This window comes from Archocentrus centrarchus, chromosome 4, assembly GCF_007364275.1.
Source record: "Archocentrus centrarchus isolate MPI-CPG fArcCen1 chromosome 4, fArcCen1, whole genome shotgun sequence".
NCBI classification, from domain to species: Eukaryota; Metazoa; Chordata; class Actinopteri; order Cichliformes; family Cichlidae; genus Archocentrus; species Archocentrus centrarchus.
In genome coordinates this window covers 35,368,794-35,395,491 of record NC_044349.1, presented here as the reverse complement: position 1 = coordinate 35,395,491, position 26,698 = coordinate 35,368,794, and the positions used below count along the sequence as shown (strand labels likewise).

The 26,698-nt window shown below is 43.4% G+C and overlaps 1 protein-coding gene across 1 annotated transcript in view; it reads left to right on the top strand.

Annotated features, from left to right (window-relative positions):
- atp10a (ATPase phospholipid transporting 10A) overlaps positions 1 to 26,698 on the top strand; it is a 49,020-nt gene that overhangs the window by 18,627 nt on the left and 3,695 nt on the right. Inside the window, 15 exon segments of the mRNA XM_030728313.1 lie at positions 899 to 1,151; positions 1,250 to 1,467; positions 1,560 to 1,754; positions 6,078 to 6,639; positions 12,864 to 12,967; positions 13,403 to 13,529; positions 13,634 to 13,818; positions 16,489 to 16,852; positions 18,752 to 18,828; positions 19,790 to 19,915; positions 20,008 to 20,208; positions 22,134 to 22,152; positions 22,155 to 22,213; positions 22,841 to 22,945; positions 26,372 to 26,559. Of these exon segments, the coding sequence (XP_030584173.1) occupies positions 899 to 1,151; positions 1,250 to 1,467; positions 1,560 to 1,754; positions 6,078 to 6,639; positions 12,864 to 12,967; positions 13,403 to 13,529; positions 13,634 to 13,818; positions 16,489 to 16,852; positions 18,752 to 18,828; positions 19,790 to 19,915; positions 20,008 to 20,208; positions 22,134 to 22,152; positions 22,155 to 22,213; positions 22,841 to 22,945; positions 26,372 to 26,559 (2,783 nt within the window).

Below are 26,698 nucleotides of genomic sequence, written 5' to 3'. Positions count from 1 at the left end.
TCTTATTGGTCATAATCAGGAAGGGGCTGACTCCCACATTAGGGAGGCATGGCTGGATTCACGTGTTCACATTTTCATGCTTTTTTTTGCCGTGGTTCGTACTGAGCATGTAATCATAATACCTCTGGACTCACTCAACTCAAAGCCTTTCATTTGGTGCTGAATTTGTCCTGGAAATGACTGTTTGAGAGCCGCCGCGACTTCTCAGTGGATTTTAATACTCGTTACTGTTTGAAATACTGCCAGCCAATAAGAGGAAAGCTCGTTTTCTTTCTGCACTTCGGTAACCTGTGAACTGTGATGGTTTTATCCTGCACTTGTTCGCTGAGCAGTATGAGCTGTACGAACTGTGACCCTGCAGAGGTCACAGACACCAAAAAAAATCTGGAAAATATCTGGTTAATGCGACACCTACATGTGTAAAACAATTTAATTTAATTAACAATTTAAAATTACTCATATTGCACATAATTATCCATAATCTTTGACTGTTCATCTGTTTTAGAGGCTTTTTTGGGAATATTTTAATAATTGAATCCCTTTTTTACCAGATTTTTAAATTTTTTTTTTTTACTTTCAGCTACAGCTGCTCATTCTGTTTGTTTTTGTTTTGGATTTTTCCCGTTTCTATTATCTGTCTATTATTTATTTTAAGCTTGTCAGGTCTGGCAGTTTTTGCAATCAGAATCTTGATCAGAATTTGTTCTATTTTTTATGGATTTGCACTGTTTTTATGTTTAGTTTTTTGTTCAGTTCACTATTTTTTTTTTTTTAACTTCATGTTCAGAATTCAAACCATTTTCCAACAGTTACAGATTCCAATACCATCCAGCTGACAGCCTGCTCTGCGTCTTTCCTTAAACTCTCTCCTCTCCTCTCCTCTCCTCTCCTCTCCTAGGTGCTGATACCCATCTCCCTTTTTGTGTCAATTGAAATTGTCAAGATCTGCCAAGTGTACTTCATCCATCAGGATATGGATCTATACGATGAGGAGACAGACTCTCACCTGCAGTGCAGAGCACTTAATATCACCGAGGATCTGGGCCAGATGCAATACATCTTCTCTGACAAGACAGGCACGCTGACGGAGAACAAGATGGTGTTCCGGCGCTGCACTGTGGCAGGGGTGGAGTATTCCCACGATGCCAACGGTGAGACAACCAGCTGACACACACTCACACCTCCCTTAAAGAAACAGTAAGTAGTTATTTCCTTATAAGCTGACCGTAATGGTGTGTGTCTTCTCCAGCTCGAAGACTTGCCATGTATCAAGAAATGGACTCAGAAGAGGAAGAGTGCACGTCTCACGGTGGCACCCTCCCCAGGCGGGACAGCGTGGCCAGCCACCAGAGCGCCCGCGTGGTGCTGCGGTCCCAGAGTACCAAGTCCCACCGCAGGACAGGCAGCAGGGCAGAGGCCAAGAGAGCCAGCATCCTGTCCAAGCACACAGCCTTCAGCAGCCCCATGGTAGGTCCTCCTTACTGCTCCACCATCCTTATCCTTCCTCCTTTCCTCTAACAACCCCCCCCCCCCCCCCCCCCCCCCCCCCCATCCTGCAGGAGAAAGATATCACCCCTGACCCTAAGCTCCTGGACAAAGTCAATGAATGCAGCAGTCAGATGGACTTCATGCGCTTCCACAGCCAGCCCATGTCCCAGCTGCCCTCTGACCTCTCAGACATCATTGATTTCTTCATCGCCCTCACCATCTGCAACACGGTGGTTGTGTCCTCCCCCAACCAGCCGAGACACAAGGTAAAACTCACCTGAGGAAAATCTGCTCAGGGCAGAAAAATCAGTTCAGTCAAACGGGATTACCCGTACACTGATCCACACGTTCATGTTGCTTGAACTTGACTCTTGTGTGTGTGTGTGTGTGTGTGTGTGTGCGTGTGTGTGTGCGTGTGTGTGTTTGTATAACTTTGAGGAAAAGCAAGCCTCTTTAATTCTTGTAATAGGTACATCTGTGCAGCTGGTGAAGACACTGAGCTCATAATAAAGTGTTGACAGCGTGTCAACTTGCTCTAGTCATCAGAAAAAGTCTTCCCCTTCATCAGAGACTACATTCCTCCTGTTAGTATTTAAAACTCCGGATCTGGAAATGTATTTATACAACATGATTTTCAGAACTCTGAAACCTAAAAAGGGGAACAGAGGAGTGGCAGGTCACATAATTATTAAATCTTTGTTTTTCACGCGACGACAAACAGGGTTAATACAGTGTATTTTGCCCGCTCTGCGGTGCTCTTGTTAATTATTTATTTGGAACCCTCATAATTTCACAAGTGCAAGAGAAAGATGAGATGGGTGCAAAGGTTTCAGGGCTGAAAAACACATTTTCGACCCCCTCCAAAGTGTCTTGGTCTGAAACTAAAGTCTGTTTTTTGTTCAGTATATTTTTTTCTCTAACCAACTCTGAACATTGGTGTCATGGGATCTGTCATAGTTTGAATAAACTACACTAATTTAATATCTGTGATGTAGAGGAAGAGAAAGAAGCTCTGGTACCCTGCAGGTTTGATCTCTTTTCTGAGTAAACTTCCAGGGCTCATATCACCATGTGGGTTAGATGGCTGCTCAGAACATGTTAGAACAGATACTATTATTTCATATTTAGCAACATAATTATATAGTATAGACAGCAGCAGGGGCTTTATAGACATGAGTTAAGACAAAAGTGTTTCAGTGATTCATCTCATAATCAGTATCAACAGTACCACTCACCAGTGAGTGTGTCCACCGTGTCCCAGGAAAGTTGAATGGTTCGTTGTAGTCTAAATGAACTTTAATGTACAGATTAGAGGTACTGTAAGTAGTACTAGTGGAGAAAATTGACCAGGAATATTGGAGAAATATATTGTGGATCTTATTGACCCGTTGACCTGCACAGTCACTGGTGGTTTAAAACATGGCTCGGCTGGGCATTGCTTGTGGAGGATCTTAGTTCATACTGCAGAGTGTTTCCTGTAAAAACATGAAGCAGTGAGTCGAATGAACAGTCTGAAAATGGCTTAAATTTGCTGAGTATATTTAAGATCAGTAGAAAATCATCACCAGTAAGCTTCATTTTGTAAATTCGATTTTAAAGCTCATATTTGAACTAGGTTCTGTTCTGTTATCTAGCATGTGGGCTACAGATGTCGATTATTTCTCACTTCTTAAAGTAACATAAGTGTTACTGATGAGAGTGCACCGGGTTGCACACACAGCAGTGATTCAGCTCGCACTCGTCAGGTAAGGTTCAGGTTTTCACAGCTCCTCTGTGAGCTCAAACAAGATTCATATCGTTAAAGTTGTGTCCGTATCAGTGGGGAAAATGCAACTGAAGTCCTTCCAAAATGCCTCTTTTTGTGCTTGTGTATTTGAGCCATGTGGGAGTATTTAGATCTTTCAGATCCAACGTTGAAGGTGTGCGTTTGCACGTAGCTTTCACTGCTTTGCCGTCTGCATCTTTGATGTGCTCGCTTTGGTCGGAGCTGCATATCCGTGTTTTGTTTCACTTCTCTGTGGGCCTGGGTGTGGTTGTCCTGTCAGAAGGTGATATCCTCTCCTAGCCACACACGGCGTGCCCTGGCTCACAATGCGTCCTGACAGTAAGAGGCACAAATCTGCTCGATGAAACTGTGCAGGGTGACACATCGTTTATGTACGTCTGCGCTTTCCTTTGGAGGTTATCTGATAAGATGTATATCTGCACAGAAGCTCTGGCTTTCCTTTGTTTTTATTGCTGTTTGTTGTCCCGTGCTGCAGAGCAATTGTTCACATTTTATTATGATGTCCTTGTGTGTAGCTGGGCCACTGAATGATTTATGCTTGTATATATGTGAGAACTGTGGCTCCTGCTGCCAGGAGACCTTAAAGTGAGACACTTTTTCTTCTGCTGTACTGCAGCACCTTGGGATGAAGGACCGGCTGAAGGATTATAGCCAGCGGAGGCTTTTTCATCAGATATGAAGTCCTCTGTAGTACCAGGGCTGAGCCTCCTTAAATGTTTGTTAGGATTAAAATGATGTGGAAGATCCATCTTATGAGCTTCTCAACCTTAAGAAAAGTTTCCAAAAAGCAGCACATACGAAACATCCCACCCGCTGCTTTCAAATTCTCATTTGCTCCACACTTTCATCATGATGTTTAATGTGAAATAAGAAAGCAATAAAAAATAATTATTAATCTCCACTGAAATAGATGTGTTGTGTATGAATTCCCATCTGGGGCCCTCCTTTTAGAGGCAGAGGGTACTGGTTAAATTCATATTTACGTATTTCAGTTGTTTTAACACTCAGAATCTCTTTTAGCCACATGCTACTTTCCCGATGAGCTCTCTTCATTTTTCAGAGGATTTTTCTATGACTTGCCTGAAGGACCATGAAGGTGCAGCTCTAACATCCCCTTCAGGCTCCAAGAGTGAGTTCGCCCCTGCAGACTCCGGCGTTAAACTGTCTGAATTCACAGCAGAAATAGGCTGAAGCTTTTAACTGTGCACTCTGAAACCAGTGGGTGATGTCACAGTGGATACATCCATCTTTTATTTACAGTCTATGATATACACTGATTCCCACCCAGTAATACAAGCTCACCTCTGAGCCTGATCTGGGTGACTTACTCAGTACTACATAAGTCATTTCAACTCACTGGTTGGACCACTTCTTAAATCCACTTATGTACAAAACCTGTTTTTATATTTGACTGTATTTTGTACTGGCTGATGAACAGAAATTATTTATTTATTTTTTTTACCACAAGTATTTAACAATCAATAGAAAGAGCACTTAATGTAGCTTTGATCACTGCTTTATACTGTGTTGGCTCTTTTATGGAAAAATCTATCCCAGAGTCCTCTTCTGTTAAAGTGATAGAAACACTTTTGTCATATTCTGCTTCAGACTCTAATTACGCTAAAACGAACCTGCAGGGTTGTTTCATGTCTTTTGTCACTTTGGGAAACCAAAAGTGAAAGAGCTTCAAAATCGCAGGCCTTTGCATTTCCTAACAAGAGTTTTTACCCACCAAATTAAAGAAGTGCAGCATATGGAGTAGCAAACACCTGTGTGATGGACTGCTGTGCCCTGCGGAGGTCTGAGGTGTGCTACAGGTACCTGCGAGTACCTTTTCTGGCAGATTCTGTGGATGTGTTTAAGGTGCAAATGAGTTTTCCTTCCTTTCAGATTCAGTTTTTTTTTTTTTCATCTGGTCCAAAATACTGTTGTTTAAAATAAGAGTACTTTTTTTTTTGTTTGTTTGTTTTGTTGTAATTCTCATCTGTGCCACAACAACAAAGAAATCTTCATTATAAAAATGTAAATGAACAGCCTGTCAGCTTTTAGTCACACAGTTGCTGAATATTCATCGGGTACATAATGCACAACAGACCATCAGCCACTCAGTGGAAAATGGCTCCTTATCACCGATACACCGATCAGGCATAACATCCTGACCACCTGCCTAATGATGTGTTGGTTCCCGTGGTATCTGCATCAGTGTCAGCAACAGATCCTTTAAGTCCTGGAAGCTGTGGGGTGGAGCTTCCATGGATCGGACATCCCACAGATTGGATCGAGAGCTTCTCAAACAATTTTTGCTTTGTCACTTAAATCCCGACGCTTGTCCATTTTTCTCCTCCTGACACGAACTTCGAGGACAAAATCTTCACCTGCTCCCTAATGTATCGCTCCCATTAACAGGTGTCACGATGAAGGGATAATCAGTGTTATCCACTTCACCAGTCAGTGAACATAATGTTATACCCAATTGGTGCATATTGTTCGGTTGACAAACCAGTAGACCCCAGAGGGTGTACTACACAGTGAGATTAATACATTTCTGAGGTCAAGCTTAAGATCAGAGATTTCAGTGTCACAAAGGTGGCTCTCTTTAGCTGGTTCAGATCTCAGAATCAGCTAATGTGAAACACACAATCTAATCTGGAGCAGATTATTTTAAAAACTTCAGTTAAAATGAATTATTCTGAATTTTTTTCCTCTTAGCATCATTCGCGGGGATGCTGGGTCTGCTCTCTGTATCGCTTTATCTTTGGGTTCTGTTGCAGGCATGGTTGACCAACTTTTCCCTGTTCTGCAGGTCAGGATGAGGTTCGAGCTGAAGTCTCCAGTGAAGACCATCGAGGACTTCATCAAACGCTTCACCCCAAGCCGACTCACCTCAGGCTCCAACAGTAGCAGCTCCTCCAGTCTCATCACCAACCGATCCTCCAACAAGGGATGCTCCAGCATGCTTTCCTCACCCTCGGCAGAGAGCACACTCACAAAGCTGCACGAGGAGCAGTCCTCAGGAGGTTTGGAGCATGCTTTCAGCCCCGTCCTACCGTGCTATGACGGAAAGGCCTCTTGGAACCTTGAGGAAGGAGAGCTGCGCTATGAGGCAGAGTCGCCCGACGAGGCCGCTCTGGTCTACGCCGCCCGGGCCTACAAGTGCTCCCTGGTGGGACGCCTCCCTGACCAGGTGATTGTGGAGCTCCCTCACCTTGGAAAGCTGAGCTTTGAATTGCTGCACACACTGGGCTTCGACTCCACCAGGAAGCGCATGTCTGTGGTGGTTCGACACCCTCTGACCGATCAGATCATCGTCTACACTAAAGGAGCAGACTCTGTAATCATGGACCTCATCAAACCCCTTGACACAGGTAAGAAAACACATGTTTAGGAAATCTCTGCAGATCATTGTGCTTGAACGTGGTAGTGTTGAAGTGATGGCACTTCTGGGGCTTGTGGTCATGATGTGGTTTGAATGGGTTGGACTGCTGTGAAGGATGAAGCATCTTTCAGTGGAAGTGCAAAGTTCAAACGTAATTGAAGAAATTTGACGTGCAGGTCACACACACACAGAGTTTAGTGCGCGGTCCTCCGAAACTGCTGATGTCAAAAAGAAATAAGTGACTCTCAATTAATACATGAATTTTAAAATGTTGGCATTTCCTCTAAATTTATCTTTGTATTTTCTTTTTACATTTCTTTATGCTTTTCTGCTCCATTGTAGAGCTCACTTGTTGTCATTAACAGTGTTTGTGAGGTCAGGTTTTAGTCAGGATAAATGTGGAGAAAATAGTATTTAAGCTTGAAATCAAGTAAAGGGGAAAATTATTGGTGGGGGGTAAATACAGAAGCGAGGTACTCACCTTTACACTGGAGTTGGGGGTGTGGCTGCTTTGATTGACAGACTGCTAGCTGTCTGCCGGGCTTCCTGTTTTCCTTTTTGGAGTTTTTTCAGTGCGGTTGTCTGACAAATGAAAGGAAAAAGAAATTCAATCATTTCATTCAGATTTTTTTGCTTTCATAATCCTTTGGAATCAGAACAGTCCTTCACATTAAATCCAATTAATCACCAACCCGTAGCCAGAGCTAACTGGTTAACAGTGAATTTCCACATCTATCCATAGATGGCATCGCGTTCTCAGACAGATGAAAAAATAAAACTGAAAAAATGTTATAATGAGCCCTCAAATACACTAAAGTTTATGTGGGAAGCACCGGAATGAAGTGAATAAATCGAATTGTAACTGTGTCGGTAGTTGCTGCATAAGATCATGAACTGTGTCTGCTGCATCAGCGTTTGCCATATTTTTAAATTGGTTTTCATATTTCGTGATTTGGAATAAATCAGCCTGTGCAGCAAACTCTCTTGGACACCTTTCAGTAAGAGCATGCTGTCATGAGAGTATTTCATTTCTGTCACATGCCTGCTTCGCGGCTCCCTCCTGCTCATTAAAAGCAGGCAGGTCATCTCATCAAGGCAGCGTAAAAATGGCTATCCACCTGAAGTGGTCCTCCTACACCGAATGAAGACTTGTTAACTGCAGACAAGCACCCCCAACTTGTTTTGGCACGTTTTCCAGCTGACGTGTAATCCTGTTCTTAGGAGAATTCTGGAGCACAATATGATTTATTGTATTGATTTTCCATTACAAGGAACGTGCAGCCCTTCTGCGTTTGATGGGTCGTCACGTTTGGAGGCCTGTACCGAGCGGTGCCACACGGTGCCGCTTACACAAGTTTTTCACTTACTTAAAATTCAGTTGCTCGCATAGACGGATCACACCACCACCACCCTCTCCACCTAGTGTCCCAGTTGAGCAGCTTTAATGACCAGGATTGCGTGCGTCTTCATGCAGACTTTGTTTTGTTTGGGCAAAAATAGCCAATTAGAGCGCAGCAGGCGCTGGGCCTTCTCGTAACATCCATAATGGCTCTATTCAGGCGATGAGGGAGTTGTTCAGTGTCACATGGAGGTGACGGAGGTAGACTGTAAACCATCAGAGCTTAAAGTGTGTCTCATGATGTAACTTTCAGTCTCACTCCAGCTGCAGGGATCTGTTTAATAGTTCCACTTTAAAATTGAATTTGCAGGGATTTTTGAGTGTTTCACAGTATTAATAAGTCTGTTCTATAATAAAAAAGACACCTTTTCAATTCAGTTTTATTTATGTAGAGCCAATTCACAACAATAATTTTCTCAAGGGGATATTATAAGATAAAGACCACCACACCGCACCCACACCCACACCTCACCCACCCGAGTGCTGGCAGAGGTTTGTTTGGATCTGAAAACAAGTCTATGAAGAAGGGTCGTGTTATCTCCTTTTTACATAAAAGTGATTGAAAATGATACAGAAACAGTGACGGTAAGATGAACACATCAGTGCAGTGTCAGCAGCATATCTGACTTCGTGGTGAAGAGGGGGCTGAGCTGGAAGACAAACCTTTCGATGTATGAGTTGTTGTATGCTCCAGCCTTCGCCTGTGGTTGGGAGTTCTGGGTAATCACCCTAACAATGAGGTTGCAAGTATAACCTCGTATTTGTGAAGTTGTTTCCTCTGCCAAGCGGCAACCGTAGAGATCGAAGATTAGATGAAGAGCTCGGACTTCTGGTGGGAGCTCGGAGTAGAGTTGCTGCGCCTTCATGCCAAAAGGAGCCTAAATATAATCAACTGTCTGCCAAAACTGGGGCTCAAACTCTGAAATATCAACAACCGGATTGATGAGATCCACTTTAATCTGATGGATGCTCTCAAATTTAAATTTGGAGAACCAAAACAGGTTGTGTTAGCTTAACTTTACCAGCAGTTAGTCCTGGAGAGGGTCATGTGCTCACCCTGGAGTAACATAAACTACAAGGACAGGTAACTAAATCACCTCACCTGCCTACCGAAGTACATGCTTGAGGGGCTTTTAACCTCTCAGAGCTTCACTCTGTGTTAGCTAATATGCTGGTAGCTAACGTGCGCTTAGCAAACTCTGCTTGCCACCTTCATTGTATCCTACCAGGATAATTTTACTGAACAGGTAACTCTGTAATTTAAGTATATTTAACAGAACAGTTACAGTACATACCTTTTTAGTGCTGCCGTCCAGTCTGGTAACATTTGAAAATGAATAAAAGGGGGAAAAAGGTGCATTTGCTGGGCAGCTCCGCTGTGGAGCGGCTGTTTGATGGTCCGCTCTCTGTAGGCGGGCCGGATCCCGTCTGGATGGCCAGAAAAGATTGGCACAGTGGGGGCGGATCTGCCCCAGAGTCTTGCTACCAGAGTGGCATCGTGTCAGTTTGCCACTTGGATGCATCCCTTTGGTGGTTTTCCAGGCATGCCCAACTGGAGTAGGCACTGGGGTTGATCCAGGTCCCACAGAAGAGATTATATATCTCATCTGGCCTGGGAACACCTCGAGACCCCACAGGAGGAACTGAAAGGTGTTCCTTGGGAGAAGGACATCAGGAATACCTGATTGACTTCGGGTAAGAAAAAGGTAATGGATGGATGGTCATAAATGATGCCACTCAGTCATCTCAGTCGCACAAATAACTTGTTCACTTGAGACTTAAATGATCACCACAGGGTTCTTGCCAGAATGAAAATCACAGGCCGACGGTATCATGCGGTACTGAACAAAGCTGGCCTCAGGGGTCACGAGCCAGGGTGCTGCTAGTGCCAGTCCCAAGCCCGGGTTATGTCAGGAAGCAGATCCGGCACAAAATCTTTGCCAAATCAAAGATGCAGATGCGTCCGCTGTGGCAGAGGGAGCAGCTGAAAGTAGCTTTATCTGATAGCCGCATTCGGTGTCTGTGGAGCTGTCATTAAGTGTCTGTGGAGCTGTCATTAAGGTAGCTAATAATGAAACGATAATGCCTGTCTGTAACATTATAATACGATAATAGGTATTTGTGTCTAAAATCTGCTACGTTTCCCTGAAAGTCCCAGATTGAAACTGAGAAAAGTCAACCACCAACTAGACCAAAACAGCAGCAACCTGCATTATCAACTCTGTTTGTTCAGCAACCAAACTGTGGAGCAACAGAGGCACAGCACCTCCTCAGACAGACCTATTTTTGCACAACCTAATAGAATCAAAATTTGTAATATATACAGTGGGGAAAATAAGTATTTGATACACTGCCGATTTTGAGAGTTTTCCCACCTACAAAGAATGGAGAGGTCTGTAATTTTTATTGTAGGTACACTTCAACTGTGAGAGACAGAATCTAAAAAACGATCCAGATAATCACAATGTATGATTTTTAAATAATTAATTTGCATGTTATTGCATGAAATAAGTATTTTATCACCTACCAACCAGCAAGAATTCTGGCTCTCACAGACCTGTTAGTTTTTATTTAAGAAGCCCTCCTATTCTGCACTAATTACCTGTATTAGTTGCACCTGTTTGAACTTGTTTCCTGTATAAAAGACACCTGTCTAATCAATCACACTCCAACCTCTCCACTATGCCCAAGACCAAAGAGCTGTCTAAGGACATCAGGGACAAAATTGTAGACCTGCACAGGGCTGGGATGGGCTACAGGACAATAGGCAAGCAGCTTGGTGAAAAGGCAACAACTGTTGGTACACAATTATTAGAAAATGGAAGAAACACAAGATGACTGTCAATTTTCCTCGGTCTGGGGCTTCATGCAAGATCTCAACTCGTGGGGTAAGGATGAATCTGAGAAAGGTCAGGAATCAGCCCAGAACTACACAGGGGGACCTGGTCAATGACCTGAAGAGAGCTGGGACCACAGTCTCAAAGATGATCATTAGTAACACACTATGCTGTCGTGGATTAAAATTCTGCAGGGCACGCAAAGTCCCCCTGCTCACGCTAGCAAACGTCCAAGTTCGCCAATGACCATCTGAATGATCCCGAGGAGGCATGGGAGAAGATCATGTGGTCAGATGAGACCCGAATAGAGCTTTTTGGTATCAACTCCACTCGCCATGTTTGGAGGAAGAAGAAGGATGAGTACAACCCGAAGAACACCGTCCCAACCGTGAAGCATGGGGGTGGAAATCATACTTGATGACTGCACCGTATTGAAGGGAGGATGGATGGGGTCATGTATCGTGAGATTTTGGCCAACAATCCCCTTCCCTCAGTAAAAGCATTGAAGATGGGTCATTGCTGGGTCTTCCAGCATGACAATGGCCCAAAAAACACAGCCAGGAAAACTAAGGAGTGCCTCTGTAAGAAGCATTTCAGGGTCCTGGAGTGGCCTAGCCCATCTCCAGACCTGAACCCAATAGAAAATCTTTGGAGGGAGCTGATTGCAAACAAAGGTTTCTGTACCAAATATTAAGTTCTGTTTTTCTATTGTATCAAATACTTATTTTCCCCACTTATAATTTTGTTAATATATATTTTACACTACACCAGTCAACTTAGTACTGTCACTGATATCATTGTTTGTATTTTTCTAATCTTTATTTTACAAAAGGCTTCTTATTTTATTTTTATTTTTTTTATCGATATCGAGCTTGAAATTCTAGTGTCGGAACAAACCTGCTTGAGCTGCCTTTGTGACTTTATTGGGACTCTAATTTCCAGAATGAGTGTTGTGTTTTACCCAGTCACACTGAGGAAAGTGGAAATCAGGAAAGTGTTCACTGAGGTCAGAGGTCGGGTGAGCATTAAAATCAAGTTCTCTTATTTCTACCTGTTCACGGTTCTTATTGCAACCATAGACGTTGCCTCCTGCTGGCCATTACAAGAAATGCACTTCAGCACTGGCTTTACCTTTCAGAGCCAGAAACTACGGCCATCTTTTATATACAGTCTAATACAAAAATGATGGATATAAATCCTGTTTAGGTGGAATTTTTTCCATATTTTCTAGTTGGAAAACAAAACATATTGTGAATTTCTACCTGTGTCTGTAAGGCTGTCTGTCTCAGCAGCTATTTATCCAAAAGTGTTGGTTCCCCCCCCCCCCCCCCCCCCCAGCCAAAGAGAAAATAGACTGATGGTGTAATTATAACTTATTTAAGACACAAGTTGCTTTTAGTGATAAATAAAAACATTTAGTTTATATTTATTTCTGACTTTTTGTGTTGGAACTGTTCGATCGCTGCCAGTTTTGTTAATTTCTTCTCTTCAGTAAAAATAATTTTGCGTGGCAGTGCATGTGAAGCTGTGCCTGCCAAGCTGTTGTGTTATTAGTGAGATTTCATGGCTGGCAATCAGAGTGTTGGCTGGTGCGTCTGTGTCAGGAGACCCATAACGCCAATCTGTTTGTGCACCGCTCCCCTGCCAGAAAGATGGCCGAGATGTTGCCAGAGAGACACTTTAGCAGGACACTTCAAAAATCTTAAATAACTTGATATATTCAATTATTTTTAAATCACTTAGGTAGAAAATTGAAATAGATTAATTGTATTTGTGAATGTTAAAGCCCAGATGCAGCTTGATGAGTAATATGATGGCTTTACATTAAGGTGTAGTGTGCGTGGTTAATTTAGGTGTGAGGACAGATGGCTCCTTGGATGAAGCCTTTTGTAATTTGGAACTAAAATGCTGAACCACTAATGCAAATTCCCCCAAAGCAAGAATATTCCATCTTCATTTATTTCTGTCTCTTTTAAGGAAACTCCAAAGGGAAACGCCAGAAAAAGATTGTCTGCAGGACCCAGAACTACCTGAATCTGTACGCTGCAGATGGCCTTCGCACGCTGTGCATAGCAAAAAAGGTATGCAAGTAGGAATCTGCAAACCTCTGAATGCGCTCTGAACCACTGCCCTCCCCCATTAAACTGCTTTAAGCAGGGGAAGGAGGTGGTGTGTCTCAGTGGCTTCTTGACAGGATGTATTTGCAGCCCGGCACAGATGATCACATGGACCGGCCCCTCAAAAAGTGACATTCTTTGTGACTCAGCTGCAATCTGTGCCACTTTCCCAGGCTGTTAATTTATGCTCTCACAAGCTGGGCTCATTATATTCCTGCCTGTGCAGTGCCATCACCAAAGCAAAGTGATAAAACACCTTGTCAAGGTCTCACATTCTGTTGTGAAGGATCCTTTTCTGCCATGAAGGCGAAGGAGGACTTCAGTTTTATCCCTCTAACACATGACTGTGTGTGTTTGTGTGAGTGTGTGTGTGTGTAAACTTTTGTGTTTATGTGTCAGATTCTAAGCAAAGAGGAGTACGCCTGCTGGCTGCAGCGGCACTTGGCGGCTGAGACGGCAATTCAGGGAAGAGAGGAGCTGCTCTTTGAGTCTGCCCTGCGGCTGGAAACAAACCTCCATCTTCTGGGTACCTCTTACATTTTGAACACTTTCCTTCTACACTCAAAGCTGAAATTATTCTTATTCTGCATTTAATTACACTAATGTTGGAGAGTTTGTCTTCTCCATCAGGAGCGACAGGCATTGAGGATCGGCTGCAGGACGGCGTGCCTGAAACTATAGCTTCCCTGCGGGAGGCCGGCCTGCAGATTTGGGTTCTGACGGGGGACAAACAGGAAACGGCTGTCAACATCGCGTATGCGTGCAAGCTTTTGGACCCTGAGGAGGAGATCCTGACACTAAATGCTGACTCTCAGGTGAGCAGCCACAGCAGCAGCCACGTTTTAATAAACTCTGGTTTGCTAAACTTGGAGTACTCTCACACCTGCACTCTTTAATTGGGTTCTTGCTCATTTTCCCCTTCAGTGCCATTTGTTTGGGCATATGTGACCAATGCCAGCTTTCCTAAAAGGTCTTTGTAGTTGGTGGCTGCACAGTTCATTTGGGACCAAACCAAGTGCGCTCTACAGTTTTGAGCTAATCAGCTCCTTCAGCTTTGGATTTGGAAAGCAGCAGAACAGTCAGACTGTACAGCTTCCTGTGTAGTAGCAGTTACCTGGTTATGGTTGACACATTGGTCATTGGTCATCACAGCACAGCCCTGTAACCAGTAACTGGCACTCGAGGCATGCTCGACTTGCTGCAGTCTTGTCCTAAACAATCAGTGTTGTGCGGTTCCAGATTAGTCAACGCTGAAAAAATGTGTGCGATTGTTTTGTGTCCTGAGTTTTCTACAGATCCTCCCATCTTTCCCAGATGTCACAGAAAGATCTCAGATTCCTGCAACGATTAATCATTGAAATGCTGGTCGTGATATCATTTTTGATGCGTGCTGCCAATCAAGAGAGCGACAACGGCGAACATAATCTGCCCTTTACTAGCTATGTTTCAGAGGATGGCGTCTCAAGCCATTTAAATTTTTATTCACAGGACCCGTGTAAGTAATCTGCTGCCTGTAGTAACTGATTACACAAATTACTGCATTAATTTTGCGTTACTCCAGAATGTTTCCTGTGAAACTGCCAGTTAACGGTCAGATTTAAAGATCAGATTTACTTCAGTTATCCCAAAAGTCTGTCAAACACTAAACAGAACCTTTAACAAAACAGAATAACACACAAAGAAAAGAGCTCAATAAATAACAATCTAAATAAGTGTATATGGATTATAGTTTAAGTAAAACTTAAAATGTTTAATTTCTTAAGCATGTTGCAGTGGTGCACCCTCATAGGTTTTTGTTTTTTTTTTAATTAAAAATTGTAATTGTATTATAAGGGGCGTAAATGTTGTGACCGTGAGATTATACAGTTATTTAAATGAAAGAAAATCATAGTGTGCATAAAAATATTGGCAGCATGTTTAAATTTATGTAAGCTTGTTTTTACAGCCTTGGTCACCTCTTTAATGTTTCTCAAATTTTAAGAGGGAATCTAAAACAAGTCCAAGCTTTTTTTATCTCTTAAACCTGTTCTATAAATTGCTCGTTAATCTTAAATTTAGCCTGTGGGCTTCTTTTAAAGAACGAGGCCTGGAGGAAAAACAGTTTTCTTGAAGTTGAGTGTAAGATAAGAATTTCTAAGCCATGCTGCCACAGACTGTAAATGAACTGAAGTGTTTTTACCTTATGCATATATCACCGTGTCATCAGCATACATCTGAAAGAGGATAACCATGGTAAATCATTTATATGTAAGCTGAAAAGAAGTGGGCTGAGAACAGACCCCTGTGGAACACCAGTTTTAGAGGTTAGAAAGGATGATTTTTATTATTATTATTAGTATTCATAATGAGACACTATTCCTGATTAGAAAGATAAGATTTAAACCATTCACTCGTACTTTTTTCCATTTATTAGGAAAATTCCCACCATTGATGGAAAGGCTAATAAGATGCGTGAGAGGTTCCACCAAAATGCATTTATATGATTTTAGGAAGGCAGCATCTATATAAAAAATAACTTTAGAACACTGTAGTAGAATAAAGTTGGCCCATAAAGCAAAAAATCTCAGTAAATTCAATAGACCAAAATCAAACTTACTAAATGTATTCAAAAACAAGATGTGCCCACACATCTGTTCTCAGCCCTGTGGTGATGAGAGAACAGGCAGAAAATCTTTATTTTAGTCAGTTCAGTTATTTAGTTTTAGCACAAACTGACAGCAAAGTGGGTGAAAAAAAAATGTGGTGACCGTGATTCTCCTGTAGTGACGAATCGGGTAGAAATGTACGATGGTACGTCAAATCAGGCTTCGGCTGCTCTGGCGGAACAACGGTCACTCTGCCAGCCTTGTGTTGGCATCATAGATTGTGTGTAAAGAGGTTAGCGAGTTGCTGTTGTAGAGCTTTGTTGTCGTATTCACAGCAGTGTGTTGTTCTTTTTTGGACTGAGCAGTTTGATTTTTGTCCCTTTTGTGCAAGAAATCAGAAGACATCATCACTCCATAACAGTTGGAGATCACTCATGTTTGTGTCTGAACTGAGACACAAAAAGGCACAAGGATCGCTTTATACTATCAACCCGTGCTGCAGAAAACCGCATGATGTGTTACTGCATCACAGACAAATGTATAATGTGATTACTTGTAAAACAGGATGTGTGGGAAAGCATTGTGACATGCATCAATGGTTTGAATGCAAATTTTCCAACAATTTCCACGTTGCAGGGAAACGTACTCGAGTGCTGGTGATTTTCTCCGTCTGACTCTGAGAAAATTTGATTTCTTATTCAAAGTATTTCTCTTACATTATCTTTTTGTTCCTCTCTTTCTCCTGAAAACTCATTTATTTAAAAAGAAATAACTTCAGGGGTTCATTTCAGGACAAGATGTTTGATTCTGTGCTGTTGAAGCATCTGCTTGCCAGATGTGAGGCAGATGAGGCAGTTTTGATATAACATGCTGATCTCCAACCCCTTCTCTCTGAACCAGGAGGCCTGCGCGCTGCTGCTGGAGGAGAGTTTACACTACATCCAGGCCAAATTCCTCTGCAGCTCTTCAGACCCAAACACCAAAACCTTCCACACTAACTTCTCACCCTTTGACATCTACTCCTCTTCATCTCCGTCCTCCCCCTCCTCATCCTCCCAGTCCACTCCCTTCTTGGTGCACCGGCTGGGCCTGGTGATAGACGGCCGGACCTTGGCCTACGCCCTGGATAAAAGTTTGGAGGATAAGTTTCTGGCTGTGGCTCGGAGCTGCCGTGCTGTGCTCTGCTGCCGGTCCACGCCGCTGCAGAAGAGCATGGTGGTCAAACTGGTGCGGAACAAGCTGAAGGTCATGACTCTGGCCATAGGTAAGCACCAGGTCAGGGATGCGGCATTGCACACATGTTCAGATCCAGATGTGCCTGTTTTCATAGTCTGTCCCGAGCTCGCTGCTGGACTTTAAAACAACTGACTTCACCCGAAGTTAAACTAGATATTTGTTCTAGCTCATGCTTGCATGTGTTTATGGTGGCAGACGCACAGCAATGGATCCCGTTAGGCTCCAGCTTTGTGATAAAGCATTTCTTAGCTTTAAACAGATTAAACTGTGAGCGTCAGTCTCGAACCTTCAGGCTATCCCCAGCATGTAAGATCCAGCAGCGTCCGGACAGATCAGAGCATGTCTGAGCCCTCGAACACAGCTGCTGACAGCGAGAAGCATAACACGCTCATAAAGTTGCTCCCAAATATTATTTAGCTTGGCTGAAGTTTATTTTTTCCCCTAGTGTGCTGAAACACGTTTTTTAAAAACACACCTCTCAAAGTGTCAAAAAGCGTACCGATGACTGTCCCCACCTTCATCTTATGCTTTTGCTGCTCAAGCAAACGTATTAATGCCGAATGTTTATTGCAGTGTGCACATCTGAACCTGCCAGTCCTGAGCAATCAGTTCATTTGGTTTTTCCTCATGAGCATATTGCACGTTTACCTCATCAGTCATCTTTTATTTATCATGAATATCCATGCAGCAAACTCCCTGTTACACGGCTACAGCAAAACTCCTGCATGTTCGTCCTGTTGTGGTCTAAATGTGAGCGGATTTTGAAATTTACCTGAGGTGGAGGTGCACCATTCATCACGCACACACCCTCTACTCAGTGGAGACAGAATTATTTTTAATAATTCTACACTTTCCACACAGAGGGGACGTCAGTGTGACCCGCGTTGGTCTGTTTTCCACTCAGGAGGATCAGGTGCTATGCTAGCAGTAATGTAGGATCTTTCATTTGGCATCACTATGAGGACTGCAGAGGAGGGCGGAGTTTTAAAATCTTTCAGAATTCAAATCTTATTATTCAGATAAGATAATTACCTTTCAGTAATTAGTATGGAGCCTTACGCACTTTATTTCTAATAATCATAAAATAAATCATTTAACAGTCATACTTCAGGGGAGGTCAGCAATTATCTGACCAATAATATGTCTGCTGTGCGCTTCATTGGACAAACAGATTGTCCAAGAAGGCGGAGCTCCAGTTTTGGTGAGTCAAATTCAAGAATTATTTTTATTTGGATGTTACTGAGCTCTGATGAGCAGATATGTGTCTGTGTGATGCTCCCGTGAATCCACTCCACGCTCTCGTCCAAATATGGTCACTTCTGGCTCCAAAAAGCTGACATGGCAGCAGGCAAAAAGCACTCTGGTTACTGAAAAAGTCGTGATGGCAGTTTTACTGTGTGGTTCCATCCCACTCACATAGAAAAATCCAGTCTCATGAAATCTCAGGAGGAAAAAAAAAATTGTTTTCCAGCCAACTCCTATTTGAGTGCTTCTCACCGCCTACCTTTCATTATCAGCCTGTGCTGCCACTGCGGTGCTATTGTGACAACAAAATCCTCTGCGCCCACCAGCTCTTCATCTCCCACTCCACCACCTGTAGTGACAAAAACAGGAAAAAAATCTCTCCGCACAGCCGGAAACACCACCTGTCAGCTGCCGCGGCAGGAAGGCCTCTGCCTCGAACCGCGTGAAGGTGGAGCTGCTGCAGTAGTGAACAACACCAGATTGTAAACACACAGCTCATATAACGGCTGAGGAATCTGACAGCTCTGTGAAAGCTTCACGTTCCTCCCACAAAACCGAGGCACACAAGCTTCTCCATCTTGTCATCATCACGCTCCATAAAGCTCCCCCTCTTCATAAACTAATGTACTTTCCCCTTCTAAGGGTCTATTTTCTCTCTTTCACTTCACCACATTAATCACAGGTGATGGGGCCAATGACGTCAGCATGATCCAGGTCGCAGACGTTGGCGTGGGGATCTCAGGACAGGAAGGCATGCAGGTAAGGTGAAGAGAGTGCCACGTGAAGGGAGGGGAGATGGTGGGGGATTTACAGTGGGCTGTAGAAACGCAGCCTGAGAGCTCCTGAGAGTGAGAGGAGCTGCGGATAGAAGATCAGGGAATGGGGGGAGACACCGGCATTCTTTTCCGTGGTTAATGGCTTTTCATTACTCTTAAGTGTGGTTTTTAGCCTACATCCATGACCATCCTCTAAATAGGATTGCCTGTGTTGTGCTGAGTCAGCAGGCTGGCCCTGCGTCCTGCAGAGAAGCAGCACAGCATGGACTCTCAGTCGACCCTCCGCTCATTTACCTGCAGCACCCAGCTCCAGAGTGGTGCTCTTCTGATGGAGATTGCCAATTAACTTCCAGGGGAGGCTTTGCCGGCACGCCGCTGTGCCATACATCTGTTAAAGCCTCAGTATCCCGTCTTTAACCGAGCCGCTACATTAATTACTGTTAATCAAATTGGCACTTAATGAGACAGTGGACACTCCTCAGGACTCCACAGTGTGCTGAGATGCTCTTTACTGCACCCGGGCCTGTGCAGGTTGCTGCATTATCATTAACACATCTTTCCTCTATTAGCAGCGCGCTCCCCGTGTACTCGTTAGGAGGCGTTATTAAAGCACAGCAGAAACGAGAGGCCTGCTCGTGTTTCTCTCGTTGACAGCCGAGAGGTGCCATAAAGGGTTGGTGGCATTTCTGATGTAAAAGCAGGGCTCAGTACAGGGAGGGTTTTACATGGTGATAGATGAGACCACAGCCTCCTGCCGCAGTAACGGTGAATCCCAAGAGGAGGACAACTCGTTTACAGGTTATTGCTTTGGAAAGATTATATCCACTAAAGGTTCATTAAGAAGAGGTGAGAACAGCCAGTCATTGCCTAATGTATGTTTGCCTCATGCATGTAGGAGGGAGGCAGCAGGAGACTGAATGTTTGGTTCTTGTGGTGTTCTGCAGGCAGTGATGGCGAGCGATTTTGCCCTCCCACGTTTCCAGTATCTCCAGAAGCTCCTGCTGGTACACGGGCACTGGTGCTACTCCCGGCTGGCTAACATGATCCTCTATTTCTTCTACAAGAACGCTGTAAGACCACTGCTGTGCACACTGATCGGATTCAGAAAGGATGAGGTGCTATTTTGCTGTTCGTCACATTTCCCTCCCATTTGTTCCCTTAGATGTTTGTGGCGCTCATCTTCTGGTATCAGTTCTACTGCGGCTTCTCGGGTTCAGCCATGATTGACCAGTGGTATCTCATCTTCTTTAACCTGATGTTCTCCGCTTTCCCACAACTCATCACTGGCACTCTGGACAAGGACGTGTCAGCAGAGACTCTCCAACAGCTACCTCAGCTCTACGTGAACGGCCAGAACTCCGAGGTCCGCGCCCTCTCTTCCTTTCACTGTGTTTTATATTTTCACAGAGATGAAGGAAAAAAACTTTCTTCAAATGCAGTCTGTCCAGAAGCTGTCCTTTATCCCTTTATCTGAACTGTGTGTGTAAATAGACTGGTACTTATATAATGCCTTTCTTCTCAGTTGAGCACTCAAAGTGCTTTCTGCTGCAAGTCTCACTCACCTATCACACACATTCATATAGCACTTTTATCTATGCCTAAGCACTTTCTAATCATGCACACACACACTTTGATGGATGCATTGGGAGCAACTTGGAGTTCAGTATCTTGCCCAACTTCGGCATGTGGACTGGAGGAGTCAGGGATTGAGCCACCGACCTTCCAATTGTTACCCGACCCACTCTACCACCTGAGCACAGCACATTTGAGTGGTTTTTGCCCCTCAGCCTAAAAAGGCTGATGGGCATATGGTGAATGAAGTCAGAGGCTCATCTGATCTGATCTACTGAGACCTGTAATTATGTATTATAGAACTTGTACTTTCAGAGGATCCGTGCCACCTAAAGATGTTGCTGCCAGGAGGCTGAGAGGGAGCACTGGTGGCTGCCAGTACTTTTTCTAATTATTGTTATTAAAGGTTTGAGGAGTAGAGAGGGTGTCTGTGTCCCAAATCCAAACTGGGAGCTGGTTCCACAGAAGAGGGGCCTGAAAGCTGAAGGCTCTGCCTCCCATTCTACTCTTAAATACCCTAGGCCATCAGTCTGAGAGTGAAGTGCTCTGTTGGGGTGATACGATACTATGAGGTCTTTAAGATATAATTATTCAAGACCTTGTATGTGAGAAGAAGGCCTAGAAGCTTGAACTTGTTTTTCAGCATCGCTCTGAGGCAGGATGTTGTATTTTTGCCTAACAAGCGAGAGTTCCCCGTTTCATTCCCAGGAGGAGACACACATAGCTTCAGGGTTGCATCAGGAAAGGCATGCGGAGTAAACATCTGCCAAATCGAACGTGCGGCGCGCCTCGCTGTGGCGCCCCGTTACGAATAAGGGAGCAGCCAAAAGTAGCTTCGTCTTCACTCTGAGACAGGATGTTTCTAATCAGATTATGAATGGAAATTTCTAAATGACACTCACTAAACACTTGGCAGCACGGGGGCGCAGCAAGAAAGGTCTGGGTTTAAATCCGGCATCTAGCTGGGGCCGTTCTGTGTGAGAACATGTTCTCCCCGTGTCTGCATGGTTCTATCCGGGTTCTCTGGCTTTCTCCCACAGTCCAGAGACATGCAGTGAGTGGGGTTAGGCTAACTGCAGAGTTCTCCTGCTAGTAGAGTCCAAGAATAAAATGTGTCTAATGTTAACAGAATGGGCCCAATTTGAACAATTTTGGTCAAAATATTTTTGATTAACTTTTTATGCCAGATTTGGAGGTTTTATTTTATTTTAATGCTATTTTTATTTTGATCATCAACCCACTACAACTCCAAGAATAAACAAATCTTTTTGCATGAGATTGTGGATTACATTTAGCCAGACTCAATGATCAACATATTAAATAAAAATAATTTATATAATTAACCCTTTATTTCTAATCTTAAATTTTGTAATTTTGTTTGTGAACATAGAGATGATATAAATGTGCACTTTGTCATTGTTTTTGTTTTTTACCCAGAAGGAATCAGGACTAGAAGGTGTTCTGGTATCAAATGTAAGATTATATGCTATCACCTATCACACATGGAGATATGAGCACTGAAAGCCCACCCAGAATACCCCCCCATGGAATGATCCAGAAGCCTTTCTGGAATCAAATGGAGAAACCCTTTAACATGAATCGATAGACAGCTGAGCTTTAACTTTCTGACTCTTGGCAGTCACTTTTCTTTGCTGTAATGTGGACGTCGCCTCGGTCGCACCGATGCTGACTTTAAGTGTCTGCGTTATCCTGCAGGAATATAAGCCATATATGTTCGGATGAACATGATCGACGCCTTCTACCAAAGTCTCGTCTGCTTCTTCATTCCTTACTTTGTAAGTTTCATATGCACCACTCTTCTTCACTGCGTTATTGTAGCTTTCCTTGTGTATTAGGTTTTATTTTGCTCTCTGTTGAGTTTAGTTGCAGATAGTCTCCGGGTTGGGGCGGTTGGCCTGGATTCAGTTTAGTTTTCATTGGTTAAAAATGTTTAGTTTCAGTGTTTTAGTGTTTTCACATGGTTATTAATATGGATTTGTCGTGGATTTTTAAATTCAGAACGGATTTATTTTTCAGTACAGATCATGAAACTGGATGTGCTGCAGAGTTTTTAGCTGTTGCCAAGCTCCAACCCTCTGACTAACTGGGCATTTCCACAAAACTATGATGCATTACACGTACAGCAATAAATACATAAAATTGGTGAAAAATACAGTGAAATATGAATAGCAGTACAGCCGGGTCTCATAGCAAAATATGGAACAGTCCCAGACTGTTTCATCGGTCTGGGGTTAAATGCCTCCTCGTGTTGTGGTGGTAAAAATTTGACCAAAGAACAAAAATTTTATTTTCTGTATATTTTTAAATAAAATGTTTGATAGTTTGATTGAAACAGAATAACGTTACTCAGTAATGCCATGCTGATGTTCCTCTGTCTTAACCCCGTTTCTTCTGCTCCCCAGGCCTACGCCGACTCTGACGTGGATCTGTTTACATGGGGAACTCCCATCACCACCCTCGCCTTATTCACTATTCTGCTGCATTTGGGTACGGAGACCAAAACATGGGTAAGAAACCAGATTATAAACCCACAGAGCACAACAGCGTCCGCCCTCTTTTTAAGGGCTCTGCTTTCTGAAGTGAATTTCCCGTTCATTTCCGTTCCAACCAGCTGTGAGTGACTCATGATGATAAAGATTGATTTGGGCCCAAAAAACATGAAGGAATATGGGGAAACAAAAATGGCAAAGATACCAGACCTGCACATTTAAGAATTACTGATCCCAGAATGCACTTCGAATCCCAGAGTCCACCACAAATGACTTCCAACTTCTAAAATCTTTTCCATTACTGTAGTATTGTATAATAATAATAGTTTTGAATATGTTAGGATGATGAATAGAGTCTTTCCTGACATAAAATGCTTTTTGTTAAAACAAGGTTGATATCATACTGACTTTCTGCAGGAGCACAAAAATGTCGTAGCTCATAGTCAGTCTGTTTACACATTATGGCTCATAATCCAAATCCCTGTGGAGAATATGGATGGGCGTTTTACTCCAAAACCTTACTGCTGGTCTATGATTACCCTCATTGGTAACACTTTACAGGAACTTTGTATTACATTGTAAAAAATTATAGTTTTAGTCATTTATGCATTAGTCACATAGCGTGGGCTTTTATTGTGAAAGTCAGGAACAGGAAGAATTCTTTGTCGTGCAGAAGTATGGAATAAATTGGGTTTGTGGTGTAGTGTGGGTGGTGCTGGCGGAGAGGATCTGGTTCATTTCTGTGCAGAAAAACTGTGACTGGAAGTTGTGCAAAAGACAAAACTGCATCAGACGCTCCCACTGACTTCCCGCCCTGAGACCAGGCTCGCTCCCGGCTCGCTCCCGGCTCGCTCCCGGCTTATTGGGTTTGAACCCAAACTGAACCAGCAGAGGAAGTGAAAACAAAACTAAGCCGTGAAGCAGGCCAAGGAGCTCAGAGCTTACACGTTCTTTTAAATGAGTGCCATAAACATCAGTTAGAGCGCGATAACAGTCGTCTGTATAATGTTTTTAGATGCACTAACTGAATATTAACAATCAATTTCGATCTATCAGCATCATTTGAAACTTTAACCATCCGGATAATGTTCTACAATCCGGTTATTAACAAATTCTGTATGCCAACAGTAAATAACTGTTAACTAAATTTGGACCATTTGCCAAATTCCCATTTATTAATAATTATCAGAAAGCGTCATTCATTTAAGCTGCTTTGTCTCTGCAGCATCAGTCACCTGGGTTTTTAACTCCAGCTGACTGGATGGAATCAGAAAGCTCTGAACGACGGGGTTTATATTTGAGCCTGACACGTGTCCACGCCACATTACAGCACGCCAACACTTCAGTCTGCCACAGCGCTCAGAAATGCGTGCCTTTTTCAGCCCCCATTCCCCCGCTGCCTTGGTTTTATTCCCAGGTGTCCATGCGTGGTTTCACATTTATGACCTTGCACTGAATCCGAGTCTTCTCTCTTATCTCTGTGGATGTAAATTCAGCCTGATAAGTTTTCTGTGGTTTGTTTTTTAACACATGCAAGAGTGTCCTTTTCACTCACTGCCTTCATGGACACAACTGCCCCTCATTCAGAGGCATTTTCATTGGATGCAAGATAAACACCTCCCCATGCTCAGCTGGCAGGTCCTTCATCCTCTCGCTGCTCGGGAACATAATACGTGCCTGATTGGTAAACTGGTGTGAAAGTCAATTAAAGGTATGGGAGGTGACAGCAGGCAGCGCTCCGCTCTCCCCCATACAGAAGCTGTGAGGCTGTAATTAATTACGTGTGTCAGGACAACACTTCAGTGAGCCATTGTACAGGATTCATTGTGTCAGGCATCAGATCAGCCAATCATCTCCAGGATGTAACATGAGGCATTTTTTCCCCTCACTGACTAAACTCATTAAAGGCACGAGAAGATGTACAGGATTTCCATATGTGATGTTCTGCATCCACACTTCTGTCTTTCAGTCTAGAGGAAAACCTCTTTAATATAACCTCAATGTACAGCAGGCTTTGGGCTCCAGTCACACAGGTTCTAAGCTTTTTTGGCAGTACATCAAATGAATGTGTATCACTCACTGCGTGCTTTTGGCTCTGTTTTGCAGTTTTTCACGGGAGGGTTTTGGTTTCTGCTCCAAAGATATCCATAACTACATCTAATATACCCGGGTGACACCGGCAGACATTCACCTTTGCATTTCTCTGATTGTTGTATGCGTATCATATATTGCTTTCACATTTTGCAAAGTAGCTTCTTTCCTTTGTGAACATCCCACCACTGTGATGCTGTACAGTTATGGCCAAATGTTTTGAGAATGGCTCAAGTGTGTTTAGATCTTTTTGTCAAGTATAATAACAATTCCATTAATCAATTCCATAAGTTTCAGAGGCTTTTATTGACAATTGCATATTTGCAGTGTTAGTCCTTCTTTTTCAAGATCTCTGCAATTCGCCCTGTCAATCAACTTCTGGGCCAAATCCTGACTGACAGCAGCCCCGTCCCTCCGTCCGCTTTTCCTATTCAGGGTCAGGGGCTGGAGCCTATCCCATCTGTACCCTGTGAGAGGCAGGGTACACCCTGTACAGGTCGCCCACTCTTGCATAATCAGTGTTTGGAGTTTGTCAGAATTTTGGGGTTTTTGTCAATCCGCCTCTTGAGGAGTGACCACAAGTTTTTGATGGGATTAAGGTCTGTTCAGTTTCCTGGCCATGAACCCAAATTTTCAATGTTTTGTTCCTCGAGCCACTTAGTTTCACTTTTGCCTCATGGCACGGCGCTCCATCGTGGTGTTAAAGGCATTGTTCTTCACCAAACTGTTCTTGGACGGCTCGGAGAAGCTGGCCTCAGAGGATGTTTTGGTGCCATTTTTATTCATGGCTGTGCTCTCAGGCAAAATTGTGAGGAAGCCCACTCCCTTGGATGAAGAGCAACCCCACACATGAAGGGTCTCAGGATGCTTTACTGTTAGCATGGCACAGGACTGATGGTAGTGCTCACTTTTTCAATGATGACTGCACGTGTTTCCTCACAGTAACCGTGGTCAACAGAAGAAGAGTGATCTCCAGCCTCGTCCTCATCAACACTCTCACCTGTGTTAACGAGAGGATCACTGAAGTTATGTAGCAGGTCCTTTTGTGGCAGGGCTGAAATGATGATGAAATGTTTTTTTGGAATTTAGTTCATTTTCATGGCATTCATCTGATCACTCTTTATAACATTGTGGAGTTTATGCAAATTATAAAAACTGAAGCAGCAAACTTTGTGAAAACCAGTATACTTGTGTGACTCTCAGAACTTTTGGCCACGACTGTCGACATTTCCAGCCTCTACTGGACCACAGAGCATTGCTGTGCATCACTTAATTACCTCATTTATCTTAAACAAGTAAGAAGTATGATTCTGTTTCATTTCTGTCATGCATCCTTGTGTCCTTCCGCCGTAGACCTGGATGAACTGGCTGTCAATCACCTTCAGTATGGCGTTATTCTTCACTGTGGCCCTGTGCTACAACGCCTCCTGTCCCACCTGCTACTCCCCCTCCAACCCCTACTGGACCATGCAGAGGCTGCTGCAGGAGCCCCTCTTCTACCTGCTGTGCTTCATCACGCCTATAGCTGCACTGCTGCCTCGGTACACTGTGTTCAGTTTGTGAATGAGTGAAAACACCAGCATGTTCCTTAAATATTTATGATCCGAGTCGTGAATTATGTCTGTTATTGATACCACATGCCTTTCATGTTTATCAAAGCATCCTGGCATTCATCGGTGG